This window comes from Crotalus tigris, unplaced genomic scaffold (genome assembly GCF_016545835.1).
Source record: "Crotalus tigris isolate CLP2741 ecotype Arizona unplaced genomic scaffold, ASM1654583v1 scf7180000021566.449902, whole genome shotgun sequence".
NCBI classification, from domain to species: Eukaryota; Metazoa; Chordata; class Lepidosauria; order Squamata; family Viperidae; genus Crotalus; species Crotalus tigris.
In genome coordinates, this window is record NW_024098568.1 from 192555 (window position 1) to 211296 (window position 18742).

The following is an 18742-nucleotide window of genomic DNA, read 5'->3' on the forward strand; positions in this document are numbered from 1 at the left end:
AACCGGTCGTAAGTCGAGGACTACTCAACTGGTGCAGCACCATTTGCAGAATGGGACTTTTGGCAGGCTCAGCAGGGCAGAGACAGCCTGGACAATTCCTATTGGCTTTTGAAAGCCAATAGAATTAGACTCTATTCAAGAGAGTCTATTCTATTGGCTTTCAAAGGCCAATAGAATAAAAGGGAGTAGCACAGCTAAGGAAAAGGGGGGAAAAATGGCGGACTGCGTTGTTTGGCGACCCCCGTGAAATGGTCGTTCGACTCCAAATGGGGTCCCGACCCACAGGTTGAGAACCACTGATGTAACCGGTCCCTAGTGCCCAAAAGGTTGGAGACCTCTGCCTTAATCGGGTCAGATAAACATTAAGTAACTCCATGTCCACAATATATAGGTAATCCTTGACTTACAACTGTTCATTTAGTGACTTTTCGAAATTACAACAGCCTTTTCACGTTTATGACCGTTGCACCATCCCCATGATCACTTGAACAAAATTCGGATGCTTGGCAACTGACATGTATTTATGACGGTTGCTGTGTTCCAGAGTCACGTGATCCCCTTTTGTGACCTTCTATCAAGCAAAGTATGGGCAAGGCAGATTCACAACAACCGTGTTACTATCTTAACAACTGCAGGGATTCCCTTAAACAACTGTGGCAAGAAAGGTCGTAAAATTGGGGCAAAGCTCGCTTAATAACTGTCTCACTTAGCAATGGAAGTTCTGGGCTCAATTGTGGTTGTTATATTAGCACAGCCTATTGGGTAGATTTGGATTTCATGTTTTATCTGAATCTTGAGAATGGGTTAATTGTAAGAGTGCAGGCAGCCACCACTCGTCTATTATTTATTTGTCTACTATTATTAATAACATAGCTAGACTTCTCAGGAGTGGCTCAAATAGCCAAACCAAAAAAGAAAGAAAGAAAATGTTTCTTAAAATAGACTGGCAGGAAGATCAAAGGGTTGGTTGGTTTCCAATTTTACTCCAGGTATGTAAAAAAAAAAATAATAAATACTGCCTAGAATCTGTTTTCTACTTCTAAACCAACATTCCTTTCTCGGCCACTCTCAATCCGGAAATGGTTTCTATTTCTTATGCTGTAGAGCAATTTTGCAAAAGCTGAAATAAACAACAGTTTGGGCGGAACAGTTTCAACCAGGAGCACAAGGCCATGCTTGCATTTATTTTAAAAAAACAAACAAACACAATTGAGTGTGATATCCCCGATATTGTTCTTCCTGTTTCCTAGTACTGTCCCTTGGTGAACATGTTTTCACAGCATTATATTTAAGAGTTACAGAATCGCTGGTGTAAAATGTAGACACTGCATGCATCAGTTTATTATAATGGATGGTTATTCAAGGATATAGGTGTTGCGCATGAATTTAAAAGCAAATTAAATCCACTAATTGGATTGCAAAGAAAATGAAATTTATTGCTAACAAAGAAAAGAAAAAGAGCGGTTTGCAAAGCGCGGTGGATCCGAGTCAAGACTTCACGCAGGAAGTGCTCAAGCAACGGACGACACATGAGCCACGTTGAGCAGTCATTTTTATACATCCTATCACGACACCCCATTTCCCTTCCCTTTTGGTCCCATTGGAAAGGCCCACAGAGGTCACAATCTATCAGAAGCGCCTAACCGGAATACATTATCTCTGTCCTTGTGTGCTCAGGTTACCTCAACATCTGACATACTACCATATATGGGCATGTTGTCGTTCCAGCAGAAATTCACAGTTTATTCTTTGGTTTTAGTGCACTCCTCCTGTTTATTTTTAATTTTTCCCTTGAACTGTTTCCCTCATAGGGAGTCCTTGATTTACAACCACAGCTCGGCCCCAATTTTCTGTTGCTAAGCGAGACATTTGCTAAGTGAATTTTGCCCCATTTCTTGCCACAGTTGTTAAATGAATCACTGCAGTTGTTCAGTTAGTAACCAGGGTTGTTGAATGAATCTGGCGTCCCCCATTGACTTTGCTTGTCAGAAGGTCTCAAAAGTTGATCACATGACTCCGGGACATGGCAACTGTCATAAATGTGAACTGATTGCCAAGCGTCCGAATTTTGATCACATGACCATGGGGATGCTGCAACGGTTGTGTGAAAAATGGTCAGAAGTCACTTTTTTCAGTGCTGTTGTAACTTCGAATGATCACTTAATGAACTCTTGTAACTCGAGGACCACCTGTATCAAACTAAAACCTTGTTTGGGAAAGCCTTTTGTCTTCAAAGCAATTGGTCAGATATCTTTAAAAGGTTTCAATTATGAATTAATTTCATTTCATTTGTATACTGCCTGATTCCCAATGTCTCTGGGAGGTTCCAAATAAAAATCATGAAGGTTCGAGACTTCTGGTTTTTGTGCCGTAGCACACAGCTGTGGGATTGAGGAGCTCTGCACCCCACGGCTGATTTTGTCTTGCCAGAGGACCCTAAATGGGTCTGAAGTCACCCCGGAGAGGCAACAAAGAAAGAGGGATGCCCAGATGATCATGGAATGATGGTGGTCATTCTGTTTGATTTGGGGGAAGCCCTCTAACCCAACAGGAGAAAGGCTAGCTGTACATCAGCGTCTAGCCCAAGCTACTTGCAGCTGAAGTCCAAGAGCACAAACCAGAACAACGGTGAACAGAGTGATTGGAACTGGTGAGAGTATTGATCTTCTCTCCTCTACTCCGTAACTAAATCCTTGGGAAAGATCCCCAAAGTAAGAAAACCTCCAAAAGTGAAGGGAGGGGACTACACCCCCACTCCTCCATAGACAGAAGCGTTGAATTAATCTTTAAGGAGGAAAGAAATATATTGAAATCAAATTTAAAATACTACAGTCTGGATAAATCTAGAAATAAAAAAACCATGCCAAGATTATACTTTAAAGGGTTTTGATGAAACTATAAAAATAATAATAAATAATAATATTTTTGTCTGAGAAAGCTGGAAAACAAACAACTACTGACACCTAGTGGAGAACTATAACATAGAACATTAACAACACTGACTCAGAAATTGGCAAGATGGCCAAAAAAAGAATAATCTGTTCCCTTGAACTTTAATAACCCTCAGAAGACAGCTGGGAGGAAACAAAGAAAGAATACATACTGGGCCAACCATAAGATTAAAAAGTCTGAAGAAAAAGAAGTACTCTGACTGTTGTCTAATCTCAAGAATTGTTTACAGAAAAAGAAAAACTTTGACTCTGGGCTAATCTTTTAGGGGGGAATCTATAAGAAAGACTCAAGGTGGCTATGTCAAGACTGCTAACATCGGATGTTCTTGCTTGACATATATGAAGAAGCAAACATGTTTTATTTAACTTGTATATTATTTCTAGAGTTAAAGTCAGACAATGTTAGAATAGCGGGTGGGAAAGTATGTACTCGGGGGATAGTTAGCCACAACAATATTTCAGTACAGCATTTCCAAGGTCAGTTGTAACCAGAGGAGTTATGGGAGGGAAAGGTCACACTTCAAACTAATTGGAGAATGTGATTGATGACTGTTAAATGAAGGAGTGAGTTATGCTTTGTTATGGGTGATTGGGGGAGGGAGGATTCAGTTTTTGGCTTCATTATGTACATGCCGAAGCTATGTAGCAATAAAAGGATTTTTTAAGGTAAACAAAGCCTCAAAGTTCTTTGAAAAGCTTCTTTTTTCAGAACCATGACTGGCTAAATATACTGAATTGCAATTTTGACTGGTTGACAACTGACCCCTGAATAAAAGAACTGTTATAAAATACTGATTTTACTTATGCCTTGACAATTGAAAATACAGTGGATTATAAATCTATATATAAAGATAAGAACTATACAAAATTGGGCTGTTTGGATTCTGAGTTTGGCTGGTTTGATAAGGCTAGTTATAGACTATGGCACTGAAGAAGGACTATTTGAAAGGGGGAGACAACATGGATATTGCATACTTATCAAAAAATGACAGAAAACCACATTTAATACTTACCCCTGAAGGACCTAGCCTGAAGCAACATTTCAGGACAAGACAAATACTTTCCAGGAGGAAATGTATGTAATGCTACGACAGATACAAATGACAATAGCTTCAAACCATGAGGAGATCAAAAATAAATTTGACGACATAAATGAGCACATCTCTAATCTAAACCCATAATCGAAAAACACTTAGAAAATGATGGTAAAGAATGAACAAACAAGTCAGATAACAGAACATAAACTAGAAGAAAATAACTTAATCAGCGAAGCTACAAATTAAGAGAATTATAATTTAACACAAATAAGAAAAACCCACAAGACTTTAACATAACAGTAAAAATGGAAAAGATACTTTATTCATCAGAACGTCAAAATAAACCTGAGGATAAGAAAAAAGATTTAACAAAATGGACTATAGAACTGCCAGGAGAACCATTAGAGTTCAGGAGATAAAAAACATATATTCTATGCATCCTGTCTTCTCCACTCCCAAGAATACTTACAAAAATACAAGAACTTCCTGGCAAGCAGAATATATCAACCTGGAAAGCTACTTGGCAAAAAAAGAAGGCCAGAGACAGATTTAAGAGATTTGATTCACTCTACCACAGTGTTTCGCAACCTTGACAATTTTAAGGCATGTGGACTTCAACTCCCAGAATTCCACAGCCAGCATTGCTGGCTGTGGAATTCTGGGAGTTGAAGTCCACATGCCTTAAAATTGTCAAGGTTGAGAAACACTGCTCTACCATCTGCTCGACCAGATGGAGTATTACATGAGCAAAAGAACAGATAACTTTGGATATAAAGGGGCCTTACAATAAGATGGGTAAAGAGATATAAGTAATATAGTATTTTTATAAAAATAATGTTGATAAGAAAAAATGTTATATATGGACATTATTTGTACAAACATGGAAAAAATGTTTTTATTTAACCATTTATGCATTGAAAATATTGATATTAGTTTAAGGTTGAAGAAGGAGAATACTACTGGGAAAAGGGAAGATTAAAGAAATACATTATTAATTAATATACTAATTATGGAATTACAGAAATTATTATTGACTGTTAATTAACTACTATTGATTGTTTTTCCCCCCAAAATATATGAACCAAGACAACATGCTGTACACTAGGCACTAAGGATTGTTATTGTAAAAAAATCAATAAAACATTTCTATAAACAAAACAAAATGAGTTTCCTATTTCTTTCTCTTGCTTCAGAATAATAGAGTTGGAAGGGACTTTGGAGGTCTTCTAGTCCAAACCCCTATATACCATTTCAGGTAAATGGTTGTCTGATCTCTTCTTAAAAACTTCCAGTGATGGAGCACCCACAACTTCTGGAGGCAAGTCGTTCCACTGGTTAAATTCTGCCTTAGTTCTAGGTTGCTTCTCTCCTTGATTACTTTCCATCTGCTGCTTCTTGTCCTGCCTTCAGGTGCTTTGGAGAATAGCTTGACACACACCCCCACTTTGTGGCAAGGGGCTCAACCTATTCTCTAAAGCACCTGAAGGCAAGAGGAGAAGCAATGAATGGAAACTAATCAAGGAGAGAGAACCTTGAATCAAAGAGAACTTCCTTAGACGCTTTCTGCCTACTCTGATTTCCTTTGCCAGCTGGGGAATTCTGGGAGTTGAAGTCCACAAGTCTTTTTATTTAAAAAGTTTTATTAATAATTAACAAAATAACCCACCCATCCCCACCCCCCCTACCCCCACCCCCACTTCCCAGAGCCAAGTACAGGGTATTACAGAGCATATTAAACATAATCTAATTAAATTTAACAAATATATTAAACATAATCTAATTAAATTTAACAATTTATATAACAATTAAAATCATACTTAACCCTTAACTCCCTTTAAACCTTAATAACATATTATAAACAAATCCATTTTAAGCAATTATTATATAAACAATTATTATAAAAAAATAATACTTATTATTTTTTATTTTTTAAAGATTTAATCATAAAATAAATGGAAATTTTTAGTTTCATATTTAATCTGAATATAATCTATCCATCTTCTCCATACCATAATATATCTTTCTTGTGTATGATCCTTTAAATAAGCAGAAATTTTAGCCATTTCTGCTAAATTAGAAACCTTAAGTGTCCATTCTTCTAATGTAGGCAACAAATCTTTCTTCCAATATTAACCTCTCAATAACCTTGCTGCTGTAATTAAATTCAACATTAAAATAGTTTCTTTAACATCAAAATCTCAAAAATCCCTAATAAAAATAGTTGAGGAGTAAACTTTATCTTCCTTTTAAAAATATTTTGAATGTTCCACCAAATCATAATCCAAAAAGTCTTAATATTTTTACAAGTCCACCAAATATGAAAATCAGAACTACCACAACTCCAACATTTAGGCTGTAAATTAGGATACACACAAGACAACTTTTTAGGATCCAAATGCCACCTATAAAACATGTTATAAAAATTTTCCCTTAAATTTTGAGCCTGTGTAAATTTAACATTTCTGGTCCAAATTATCTCCCATAAATCCAATGGGATCTGTTCCTGAATATTCTGAGCCCATTTAACCATACAATCTTTAACCAATTCCATTTCCCAATCCAATTGTATTGACGCATTATAAATTCTGAGCCTTATTCTGATCTTTAATCTGAATTACCAAATTTTCATCTCCTGATGTTATTCCAACTTTCTTATCTAAAGTCCACCTATCCACTATTTGTAAATATTGAAACCATGACTGTAAAATATTTTCTTGCCTTAATACATCTAAAGATTTTAATTGCCAATCATTACCTAACCAAATAAGTAATTCTTTATACGAATTTTTTTCAAAATTCATCCCCTTAGAGCAGTGGTTCTCAACCTGTGGGTCGGGACCCCGTTTGGGGTCGAATGACCATTTCACGGGGGTCACCAAACAAGGCTGTCCGCCATTTTTTCTCCCTTTTCTTTGGCCACGCCCATGGCACCCGGTGATGTATAAGTGGTTGGGGGTCACCACAACATGGGGAACTGTATTATGGGGTCGCGGCATTAGAAAGGTTGAGAACCACTGCCTTAGAGATTCCCTCAATTGCGTGTCCAGGAATCCCCCAAATAGGTATTTTATAATTTAACCTGAAGTCCACAAGTCTTAAAGTTGCCAAGGTTGGACACCCCTGCTGTAGCACTGGTCAGAACCTGATAGCACAACACACAAGCTAACTTTTTTGTCCCTAGATGCATGCACGTTATGGGAAAACAAGACCCTGGAAACAGGCAGGTGAAGGGGGTGGGGCATTTGGGGCCTAACAGAATCTCCTTTGTGTGTGTACAGAGAGATACAGATTAGATTGTTTGTTTTCACTGGTTTTATAATCCAAGAGAATAAATTCTTGGCATACTTCTCAGGGGATGTTACTCAGTTTTTATTTACCCGCTGTTCCGAGGATGGTTAAATGCAGAGGGGAAGAGGGGATCAGGTAAACTTCCACACCAAAGGGACATTTTCGAAAGGCCATTTTGTGTTTTTGTGACAGCGAGCATGCAAGCAAACATGTCTCTCGGTGACTCAGCAAACATCTAACTTTGATCCAGGACTCTGAGTACAAGCAGTTCTTGACTTATGACCACAATTGCTAAGTGAGACAGTTGTTAAGTGAGTTTCGCACCATTTTATGATCTTTCTTGCTGCAGTTGTTAAGTTAGTAACACAGTCGTTAAGTGAATCTGACTTTGCTTGGCAGAACGTGACTCCAGGACACTGCAACCATCATAAATGTGAGTCAGTTGCCAAGCATCTGAATTTTGATCACGTGATCACAGGGATGTTGCGATGGTCATAAGTGTAAAAATTGGTCATAAGTCACTTTTTTCCAGTTTTGTTGTAGCTTCGAACAGTCACTAAGCAAACTGTTGTAAGTCGAGGACTACTGCAAATGAACTGTTGTAAACTGGGGACTGACTACCTATATGCAAGAAAGGCAACTATTGCGTTTTTTTAAAAAAGGCCCCAGTCTAAACTGTGTCCACAGGAGCCACACAAGGTGTTGACCCTGGTTTTGTGCTCATACGGGACCTGGCCTGTCATTTCTTCCCATCTCCTCTCTGAGCCCACACATGGCTGAATGAGGAGCAGACATACTAATATGTGGCAACAACAGCAACACAAGAATGTTGTGTCTCTATCAGTGACTAATACATCCATTGTGACAGGAGATTTTGTTTGCTTTTTGGTGGAGAGGGAGTAGGAGGTGACAAACGATGCCAGAGCGTTAATTGAGTTAATTCGTATATGGCAAGACAGATACTGGGAGTAAATAGTTAAGAGTTGCTGCCTCTTATTTAACTAAGAACAATGCTTAGAAAGTTTGGGAGATAGATAGATAGATAGATAGATAGATAGATAGATAGATAGATAGATAGATAGATAGATAGATACATACATACATACATACATACATACTGTTGATGATGGATGGATGGATAGATAGATAATAGATATTTTTGAGAGATGACGGATTTATAGATATTGTGTTCTTTTTTATTGATTTTTATTGTTCTATTAGCTTACTTCTGTGCACATTCTTTTCATTTTTTTCCTTTTTATTCTTATAAGCTGCCTAGAGTAGCCCCAGGGTGAGATAAGAAGCAAACAAATTTGAAAGAGAGAGAAAGAAAGAGAGATGGATAGATGATACTGTTGATTGATAGAAGATAAATTAGATAGATGGATAAATGGACTGTTAATAGATACTTTCGATGGATGGATGGATGGATGAATGAAAGGACGGATGGATGGATGAAAGGATGGACGGATGGATGGACGGACGGACGGACGGATGGATGGACGGACGGACGGACGGACAGAGATATTTAGGTAGTATTTTGCTTCAGAAAGCTTCAGTGAAGTCAAAAATCAAATGATGCCCAGTATTACCTGAGCATATGGAAGTTTATGCTTTTAATAGTAATAGTAATAGTAGTAAAGTCGGAAGGGACCTTGGAGGTCATTTAGTCCAACCCCCTGCTCAGGCAGGAAACCCTACACCATTTCGGACAAATGGCTGTCCAGTCTCTTCTTAAAAACTTCCAGCGTTGGAGCATTTACTGCTTCTGGAGGCAGGCTGTTCCACTGATTAATTAATAAAATGTATTATTCAGAAAAGGGGCAGACACCCCTTGATTTCTTTGCCACCATAGACTACAAAGGCTCTCCTCCTAAAGCAGTGGTTCTCAACCTGTGGGTCGGGACCCCATTTGGGGTCGAATGACCATTTCACGGGGGTCGCCAAACCACGCTGTCCGCCATTTTTTTCCCTTTTCCCTAGCTGTCCTACTCCCTCTTATTGGTGGCCACACCCACTTGGGGGTCACCACAACATGGGGAACTGTATTATGGGGTCACAGCATTAGAAAGGTTGAGAACCACTGTCCTAAAGTGTCAGTCAAGTGATGAATCACAGAAATTGTGACATTAATGGAGGAAGTAGGACCAAATTGTGGGGTGGTTAAAGAGAGAGAGAGAGAAATGGAGGTATGAAATTACAGCCTTAAACATTTCCTTTTTGGCTCTTAATCCACGTGGCTCCCCACACCAAAAGGGAAAAATAGAAAAGGTGAGGATGCTTCAGGGATGCTGAAAGTGATGGTTGGGGTCACAGAGGCCTCCGGATACAGCTTGCCCACCTGTGCTCTAGTCCAGGGGTCCCCAACCCCTGGTTCGTGGACCGGTACCAGGCTGCAGCATGCCAGCAACCAGTCTGCATAAACAAGCAAAGCCCCATCCACGGGATGCAGGCAGCACACAAAAACACGCACCCTCCAGTCCACGGAAAAACCTCTCTCCACAGAACCGGTCCCTGGTGCCCAAAAGGTTGTGGACCTCTGCTCTAGTCCCCCTGCTCAGAGATGGAGGCATGTTTGCCTCTTTGCCTTCACTTTAAGGCAGTGGTTCTCAACCTTTTTAATGCCGCGACCCCCAACCGGTCGTAAGTCGAGGACTACTCAACCGGTCGTAAGTCGAGGACTACTCAACTGGTGCAGCACCGTTTGCAGAATGGGACTTTTGGCGGGCTCAGCAGGGCAGAGACAGCCTGGACAATTCCTATTGGCTTTTGAAAGCCAATAGAATTAGACTCTATTCAAGAGAGTCTATTCTATTGGCTTTCAAAAGCCAATAGAATAAAAGGGAGTAGCGCAGCTAAGGAAAAGGGGGAAAAAATGGCGGACTGTGTTGTTTGGCGACCCCCGTGAAATGGTCATTGGACCCCAAATGGGGTCCCGACCCACAGGTTGAGAACCACTGCTTTAAGGCATTTCAATAAAAGCTGCAAATATAAAATTCTGTTGTTGGTTTTTAGTATTAATGTATGTGTGGTATTTGGGTTTCCTTTCCTTTCCCTTTCCTTTCTTTTCCTTTCCTTTCCGTTGTCCTTCTTCCCTTTTATTTCTTCTTCGTTTCTCTTCGCCTCCCTTCCTGCCTTCCTCACTCCCACAGTTCCCCTCCTATGTCCTTCCCTCCCTCCCTCCCTGGCTTTATATTATTTTATTTTTATTCTTTCGTGCTGTACTCAACACAGAGCCATGATGGAGTTGGGTGGTCTATCAACTTGTTAGATAAAAATTGATTAAATATTTAATTAAAATTAAATTAAATTGTTTAATTAAATATTTAATTTCAATAAAAATTAACCAATATTCAATTTAATTAGAGACATAAATCTAAAACCATTTTTCCACGTAGTGCTATAATTAATTATACAAAATTTAATACCCAAATGACTTTGTAATAGGACTTGCACACTTCACAAAGTCTAATTTAATTAGCCGAAGACAACCACTACTATCAAATGAATTCTTGGTTTGTCTTTTAGTGCTCTGAGTTTGCAGATTATAAATGTTTCCTTCATGGTGGATTCCATTGCTGATGGATTATGCACCATCAAGTTGGTATCGACTCTTAGCAGTTTTTAATAGAGCTAGATCCTAGATCTAGTATTATTCATAGTACGGTAATAGTAAGATCTAGATCTTTGTAGATTTTAGTAAATGTAATAGAATTAGATTTAGTAGATTAGCAGATTTAGTAGATCTAGACATACATAGATTTTGTCCATGAACTTCCATTATACAGGTAATCTCCTACAACTGGGACCATGATTTCTGTTGTAAGTTTTTGCATGAAATCAATTGGATCTGATTTTACAACAATTTATATCATGATGGTTAGGCAAATAATATGGTTGTTAAGCAAATCCAGCTTCCCAAATGGATGCTTTTTTTTTCTGGAAACCAGGTTGCAAATTGCAATCATGTGACCACATGCTGCTGCAAGCAATCATAAAATGTGAGCCGGTTGCCGATTATCTGGCTTGCAATCCCATGACTGTGGGGGTGGTGCAAGAGTTTTAAGTGCAAGTACAGGTTGTAAGTAATTTTATTCCAAGGCCCTCATAATTTATTATCCAGAGCACCTGCAGGCAGGACAAGAAACAGTGGGTGGAAGCTTGTTAAATGGAGATCCAGTCTGGAACTAAGGTGGAATTTCCTGACAGTAAGAACAATTAATCAGTGGAACGACTTGCCTCCAGAAGTTGTGGGTGTTCCATCATTGGAGGCTTTTCAGAAAAGATTGGACCACAATTTGCTTGGTCTTCTGCCCTGAGCAGGGGTTAGATTAGAGGACCTCCAAGGTCCCTTCCAGCTATATTTATTCATTTGTATTCTGCCTTTATTTTTATGTATTTATTTATTTACAAATAACTCAAGGCAAACATATCCAACAGACCTTCTTCCTCTTATTTTCCTCACAACAACAATCCTATGAGGTGGGTTGGGCTGAGAGCGAGAGGGACTGGCCCAAAGTCACCCAACAAGCTGTTATCACTAAGAATAACAGAATAACTGAATTTGAAGGGACCTTGGAGGTCTTCTAATCCAACCCCCTGCACAAGTACGAAACCCTATAGCAGTGATGGCGAACCTTTTAGAGACCGAGTGCCCAAACTGCAACCTAAAACCCATTTATGCATTGTTGGGTGCCAGGTGGGTGTGGCTCATTGGCTGGGTGTGGCCCATTGGGTGAGCGTGGCTGCGATGGTAACAGCAGACTGGACGGGACTAAAAAGTTCAATCAATCAATTCCAACTTTGCAAGATCTTTTTTTTTCCCCGCGAGAAGTTGAAATTGACCGATTGATTGAACCTTTTTTTTTTTTTGCACACGGCAGCTGAGGCGTAAAGCGAAAAGGTTTTATAAAACTCAGCTGAAGGCCTAGGACTGGGGCGACGGCGCACGTGCCCACAGAAAGAGCTTTGAGTGCCACTTCTGGCATCCGTGCCATAGGTTCGCCACCACTGCCCTGTAGCATTTCAGGCAAATGGTTGTCTAGTCTCTTCTTAAAAACCTACAGTGATGGAGCACCCACAACTTCTGGAGGCAAGCTATTCTATGGATAAATTGTTCCAAACTATCAGGAATTTTCTCCTTAGTTCTCTCTTGATTACTTTCCATTCACTGCTTCTTGTCCTCCCTTCAGGTGCTTGGGTGAATAAGCTGACCCCCTCTTCTCTGTAGCAGCCCTTCAAATATTGGAAAATGGCTATGTCACCCCTAGTCCTTTTTTTCACTAGACTAGACATACCCAACTCCAGCAACCGTTCTTTATATGTTTTGGCCTCCAGTGTCCTAATCATCTTTGTTGCTCTTCTCTGCTCTCTTTCCAAGGTGCTAAAGTAGAACTAGAACTCACCGTCTCCTGGTGATTGGCCCAGGATTACCTGGCAGGCTTTCATGGCTAGGGCAGGACTAGAACTCAGAGTCTCCTGGTTCCTAGCCTGGTGCCTTAACCACTAGACCAAGGGTCTTCAAACTTGGCCCTTTTATGACTTGTGGACTTCAAATCCCAGAATCCCTCAGTCAGGCATGCTGGCTGAGGAATTCTGGGTGTTGAAGTCCACAAGTCATAAAAGGACCAAGTTTGAGAATCTCCAAACTAGACCAAAGTGGCTGTCTCTGATTCTATGACTCTGTAGTCATTTTCAAATAATTTTATACACACACACACACACACACACACACACACTTTCATGGATGGAGGAATAGAAGAAGCAACTTTAATTCCTCTTCCATGTGCCCAATCCCCTCCTCCTGGTTTTCTAGTTGCCTGACATGCTTCAGTGTCCTGTTCCTTCTACATCTCTCCTTGACTAAACACTAACTAGAAATCTTTCCTTCTTTTTAGTGAAGACCCTTGGCGAGCTGCAAAGATGATCAAGGGCTACATGCAACAACACAACATCCCCCAAAGAGAGGTGGTGGATGTCACTGGACTGAATCAGTCGCACCTTTCCCAGCATCTCAACAAGGGGACGCCGATGAAAACGCAGAAGCGGGCAGCCCTTTATACGTGGTATGTCCGGAAACAGAGAGAGATCCTCCGGCGTAAGTAACACTATGGTTTGAGAGGTTGGGATGGATGTTATACAGGTAGTCCTCGACTTACGACCACAACTGAGCCCCAAATATCTGTTGTTAAGCGAGACATTTGTTAAGTGAGTTTTGCCCCATTTTTTGACTTTTCCTGCCACCGTTGTTAAGTGAACCACCGCAATTGCTACATTAGTAACCTGGTCGTTAAGTAAATCTGGTTTCCCATTGACGTTGCTGGTCAGAAGGTTGCAAAAGTTGATCACACGATCCCAGGACACTGCGACCATCTTAAATGCATTCCAGTTGCTAAAAGTCCAAATTCTGATTGTGGGCATGCTGGTCGTGAGTGTGAAAAATGGTCATAAGTCACATTTTCCAGTGCCGTTGTAACTCTGAACGGTCACTAAATGAACTATCGTAAGTGGAGGACTGCCTCTACGTATGTGTGGGCACAGATCCCCTGTCAGTCTCTTTCGATGGATGCTCTCCAGACATGAAGATGGAATGCTTCTCAGTGAAGGAAACTCCGAAGTTGATTTTACACAGAGTCCCTGACTTACGACCGCCCCAAATTTCTGTTGCAAAGCAAGACAGCTGTTAAGTGAGCCTGGCCCCATTCTATGACCTTTCTCACCACAGTTGTTAAGAGGATCACTGCAGTTGTTACTAGCACAGTTTTGGAGTGAATATGGCTTTTTGTCAGCGGTTTGCAGGGGATCACATGACCCCAGGAGGCTGCAACCGTCATAAATATGAGCCAGTTGCCAACAGTCTGAATTTTGATCAGGGGAATGCTGCAATGGTCGTAAGTGTGAAAAATAGCTATAAGTGACGTTTTTCAGTGCCATGACAGCTGTAACTTCCAAGTTACATTTAAATGAACTGTTGCAAGTCGAAGATTACCTGCACATCAGACTGACCCTCAATTCTTGGAACTTAGAGATTGTTTAACTTTGGAAGCTGTCTTTTTCTCCCTGTCCCTTTTCCCATTTCTTTTCTTACCTTGCAGAATAGTAGAAGGGAGATTTCCTTTTTAGAAATTTGTCTCCAAATGATGGATAAAGCCGAATGGGCTATTGTGCCAAATGCAGCCGGCTCTCCTTGGGGGAACAATGTGGTCAGGACAAAGTGATCCAGTGAGCTGGCCACAGTCTTGCACATCCAAAGATAAACTTGTTGACTTTTTTTTTATGGTTTAGGATTTAAGCGGGAGTGTGAGATACCACAAGGTGTTGCATAGTCTAATCATCATTGCTTTGATGGATGAGTTTGAGGCAGGGTTGCACGTATCAGCTCTCCACCTCCCAGCCAGTCCCCCCCCCTCTTTTGTAAACCAGCTTCTTGGTTTTTATCAGCAGCAGAAAAAGGTGCATTTAGAAATGTCAGCTTTCCCCACAAGTGCAATTTTCTTGTCCCAAATAAGCTTTTCTGTTGAATCTCTGGGGTATTCCTAGGTCAGATGGAGAGGGGAGGGGAAAGGAAGGGAGAAGAGGTCAGGCAGAGAGAAAGAAGAGAAGGGAAGTAGAGGGGAGGAAGGAAGGAAGGAAGGAAGGAAGGAGGGAGGGAGGGAGGGAGGGAGGGAAGGAAGGAAGGAAGGAAGGAAGGAAGGAAGGAAGGAAGGAAGGAAGGAAGGAAGGAAGGAAAAAGAGTACAAGGAGGAGAGGGAGTGAAGGGAAGGGAGAGAGGGAGAAGGAAGGAGGAAAAGGAAGAGGGGGAAGGAAGGGAAGCAAGGAAGGAAGGAAGGAAGGAAGGAAGGGAAAAGAGCACAAGGAGGAGAGGGAGAAGGGAAGGGAGGGAGGGAGAAGGAGGAAAAGGAAGAGGGGGAAGGAAGGAAAGCAGGGAAGGAAGGAAGGAAGGAAGGAAGGAAGGAAGGAAGGAAGGAAGGAAGGAAGGAAGGAAAAAGAGTACAAGGAGAAGAGGGAGAAGGGAAGGGAGGGAGAAGGAAGGAGGAAAAGAAGAGTGGGAAGGAAGGAAAGCAGGGAAGGAAGGAAGGAAGGAAGGAAGGAAGGAAGGAAGGAAGGAAGGAAGTACAAGGAGGAAAGGGAGGGAGGGGAGGGAAGGGAGGGGAAAGGAAGGAGGATAAGGAAGGGAGGAAAGGGGAGAGTAGGGAAGAAAGGAAGGAAGGAAGAAAGAAGAGTACAAGGAGGAAAGGGAGGGAGGGGAGGGAGGGAAGGGAAGGGAGAAGGAAGGAATAAGGGAGGGAGGAGAGGGAAGAGAAGGAAAGGGAGGGAAGTCACTTTTATCAGTGCCATGGTAACTTTGAACAGTCACTAAATGAATTGTGATAAGTCAAGGACTACCTATAAAATGTTGGTTTCTGGGCAAAAGCATCCTAAATCATGGTCACATGATTGAGACTGCAAACAACGATAAATGCAGTCTGGTTGATAAGTGCCTCAAATGTGATCGCATGACAATTTGTGTGTGTGTGTGTGTGTGTGTGTGTGTTTGAAATCCGGTTGATAAGTAGCTCTGGGCAGCTACTGTTGTAACTTCAAATACTGTAACCACTAAGCAAACAATTGTAAGTCAAGGATTGCCTGTAGTCATTTTCTTAGATCCAGCTGATACTTTTCTCTCCCATTTGAAGTTTGTGTGTGTATGTGTGCGTGAGAGTGCGCGCGCGTGCGTGCGTATGCCTTTGACTCAATGTTGACTCCTGGCAACTGCCTGGAGAAATCCCTGCAGTTTACTTGGCAAGAATGCAGAAGTGATGTACCTTGCATCCTTCCTTGGGCTGAGGGAGACTGACTGGCCTAAGGCTGCCCAGATGGCTTCCTGCCAAAAGCGGAACTAGAACTCACCGTCTCCTGGTTTCTAGCCTGGTGCCTTCACCACTAGACCAAAATGGCTCTAAGCCAGGGGTCTTCAAACGTGGCCCTTTTATGACTGGTGGACTTCAACTCCCAGAATTCCTCAGCCAGCCTCCAGTTTGTTTGTTAGATTTAAGATGGGATTTTCAACTTGGCCCTTTTATGACTTGTGGACTTCAACTCCCAGAATTCCTCAGCCAGGCACACTTTTCTCTCCCATTTGGTGTGTATGCATGCCTTTGACTCAATGTTGACTCCTGGCAACTGCCTGGAGAAATCCCTGCAGTTTACTTGGCAAGAATTCAGAAGTGATGTACCTTGCATCCTTCCTTGGGCTGAGGGAGACTGACTGGCCTAAGGCTGCCCAGATGGCTTCCTGCCAAAAGCGGAACTAGAACTCACCGTCTCCTGGTTTCTAGCCTGGTGCCTTCACCACTAGACCAAAATGGCTCTAAGCCAGGGGTCTTCAAACGTGGCCCTTTTATGACTGGTGGACTTCAACTCCCAGAATTCCTCAGCCAGCCTCCATTTTGTTTGTTAGATTTAAGATGGGATTTTCAACTTGGCCCTTTTATGACTTGTGGACTTCAACTCCCAGAATTCCTCAGCCAGGCACACTTTTCTCTCCCATTTGGTGTGTATGCATGCCTTTGACTCAATATTGACTCCTGGCAACTGCCTGGTGAGATCCCTGCAGTTTACTTGGCAAGAATTCAGAAGTGATGTACCCTTGCATCCTTCCTTGGGCTGAGGGAGACTGACTGGCCTAAGGCTGCCCAGATGGCTTCCTGCCAAAGGCGGAACTAGAACTCACCGGCTCCTGGTTTCTAGCCTGGTGCCTTCACCACTTGACCAAAATGGCTCTAAGCCAGGGGTCTTCAAATGTGGCCCTTTTATGACTGGTGGACTTCAACTCCCAGAATTCCTCAGCCAGCCTCCATTTTGTTTGTTAGATTTAAGACAGGGGTTTTTCAACTTGGCCCTTTTATGACTTGTGGACTTCAACTCCCAGAATTCCTCAGCCAGGCACACTTTTCTCTCCCATTTGAAGTGTGTGTGTGTGTGTGTGTGTGTGTGTGTGTGTGTGTGTGTGTGTGTGTGTGCATGCCTTTGACTCAATATTGACTCCTGGCAGCTGCCTGGTGAGATCCCTGCAGTTTACTTGGCAAGAATTCAGAAGTGATGTACCCTTGCATCCTTCCTTGGGCTGAGGGAGACTGATTGGCCTAAGGCTGCCCAGATGGCTTCCTGCCAAAGGCGGAACTAGAACTCACCGGCTCCTGGTTTCTAGCCTGGTGCCTTCACCACTTGACCAAAATGGCTCTAAGCCAGGGGTCTTCAAATGTGGCCCTTTTATGACTGGTGGACTTCAACTCCCAGAATTCCTCAGCCAGGCACACGTGCCTGGCACACGTGGAATTCTGGGAGTTGAAGTCCACCAGTCATAAAAGGGCCACGTTTGAAGACCCCTGCTCAAAGTTATGATCAGAGACAGTCATATGGGGGCTTCTTACTCCCTATACAGCAACTTGCTTTTTAAAAATCATATCTGACATTCTCCGATGCCTGATAAAGCCTCTGTATTATTCATTCAGAGTATCACCCAAAGCAGCTTATTAGTCTGTGTTATGTGGTTTTTATTGGTTTGTTGTGTTATGGATTTCCGTTTCTCTCTAACACTGGAGAATATCGCAGATTCTTTGATCACCGTTTTGCTTTCTAATATGTCAGTCTTAAGAGTTTTTAACTGTAAAACAGTTTCAGTAGTCTTTGACTTATAACCTTTCATTTAGTGACTATTCAAAGTTAAAACTGCTCTGAAAAAGCAACTTATAACTGGTCCTCCCACACTGGCAACTGTCACAGCATCCCCATGGTCATGTGATCAAAATTTGGATTGACAGGCCCAAAGTCATCTAGCTCGCTTACAAGCCTAAGGTGGGGCTAGAATTCTCACTCTCCTGGTGATTGGCCCAAAGTCATCCAGCTGGCTCTTTTATGACTTGTAGACTTCAACTCCCAGAATTCCTGAGCCAATATAGCTCAGCATGGAAACCTCTCCCTTTCTCCTCAGCATGGCTGGCTCAGGAATTCTGGGAGTTGAAGTCCACGAGTCATAAAAGGGCCAAGGTTGCCTACCCCTGCACTAGACCAAACTGGTTGTCACTAAACTAACCAAAGAAAGAAGCTATCTAGAACGAAGGAGAAATTTCCTGACAGAACAATTAATCAGTGGAACAACCTGCCTCCAGAAGTTGTGAATGCTCCAACGCTGGAAGTTTTAAGAAGAGACTGGACATCCATTTGTCTGAAATGGTATAGGGTTTCCTGCCTGAGTAGGGGGTTGGACTAGATAATCTCTAAGTCCCTTCCAACATTATTATTATTATTATTATTATTATTATTATTACTACTACTACTACTATACCAAATGGGATCAAGTTACAATGGCACTGGAAAAAGTGACTTATGACCAGTCCTCATACTTATGACCATCGCAGGATCCCTGGAGTCACATGATCAAAATTTCTGTGCTTGGCAACTGGCATGTACTTATGACAGTTGCAC

The 18742-nt window shown here is 41.7% G+C and overlaps 1 protein-coding gene across 2 annotated transcripts in view; it reads left to right on the forward strand.

Moving 5' to 3' along the window:
- The window catches only part of HNF1B (HNF1 homeobox B), a 101427-nt gene that overhangs the window by 24339 nt on the left and 58346 nt on the right, over positions 1-18742 (forward strand). For both annotated transcript variants that reach the window (XM_039318805.1, XM_039318806.1), the window contains exon 2: positions 13174-13373. In XM_039318805.1, coding sequence (XP_039174739.1) covers positions 13174-13373 — 200 coding nt within the window. The remainder of the gene's footprint in view (positions 1-13173; positions 13374-18742) is intronic.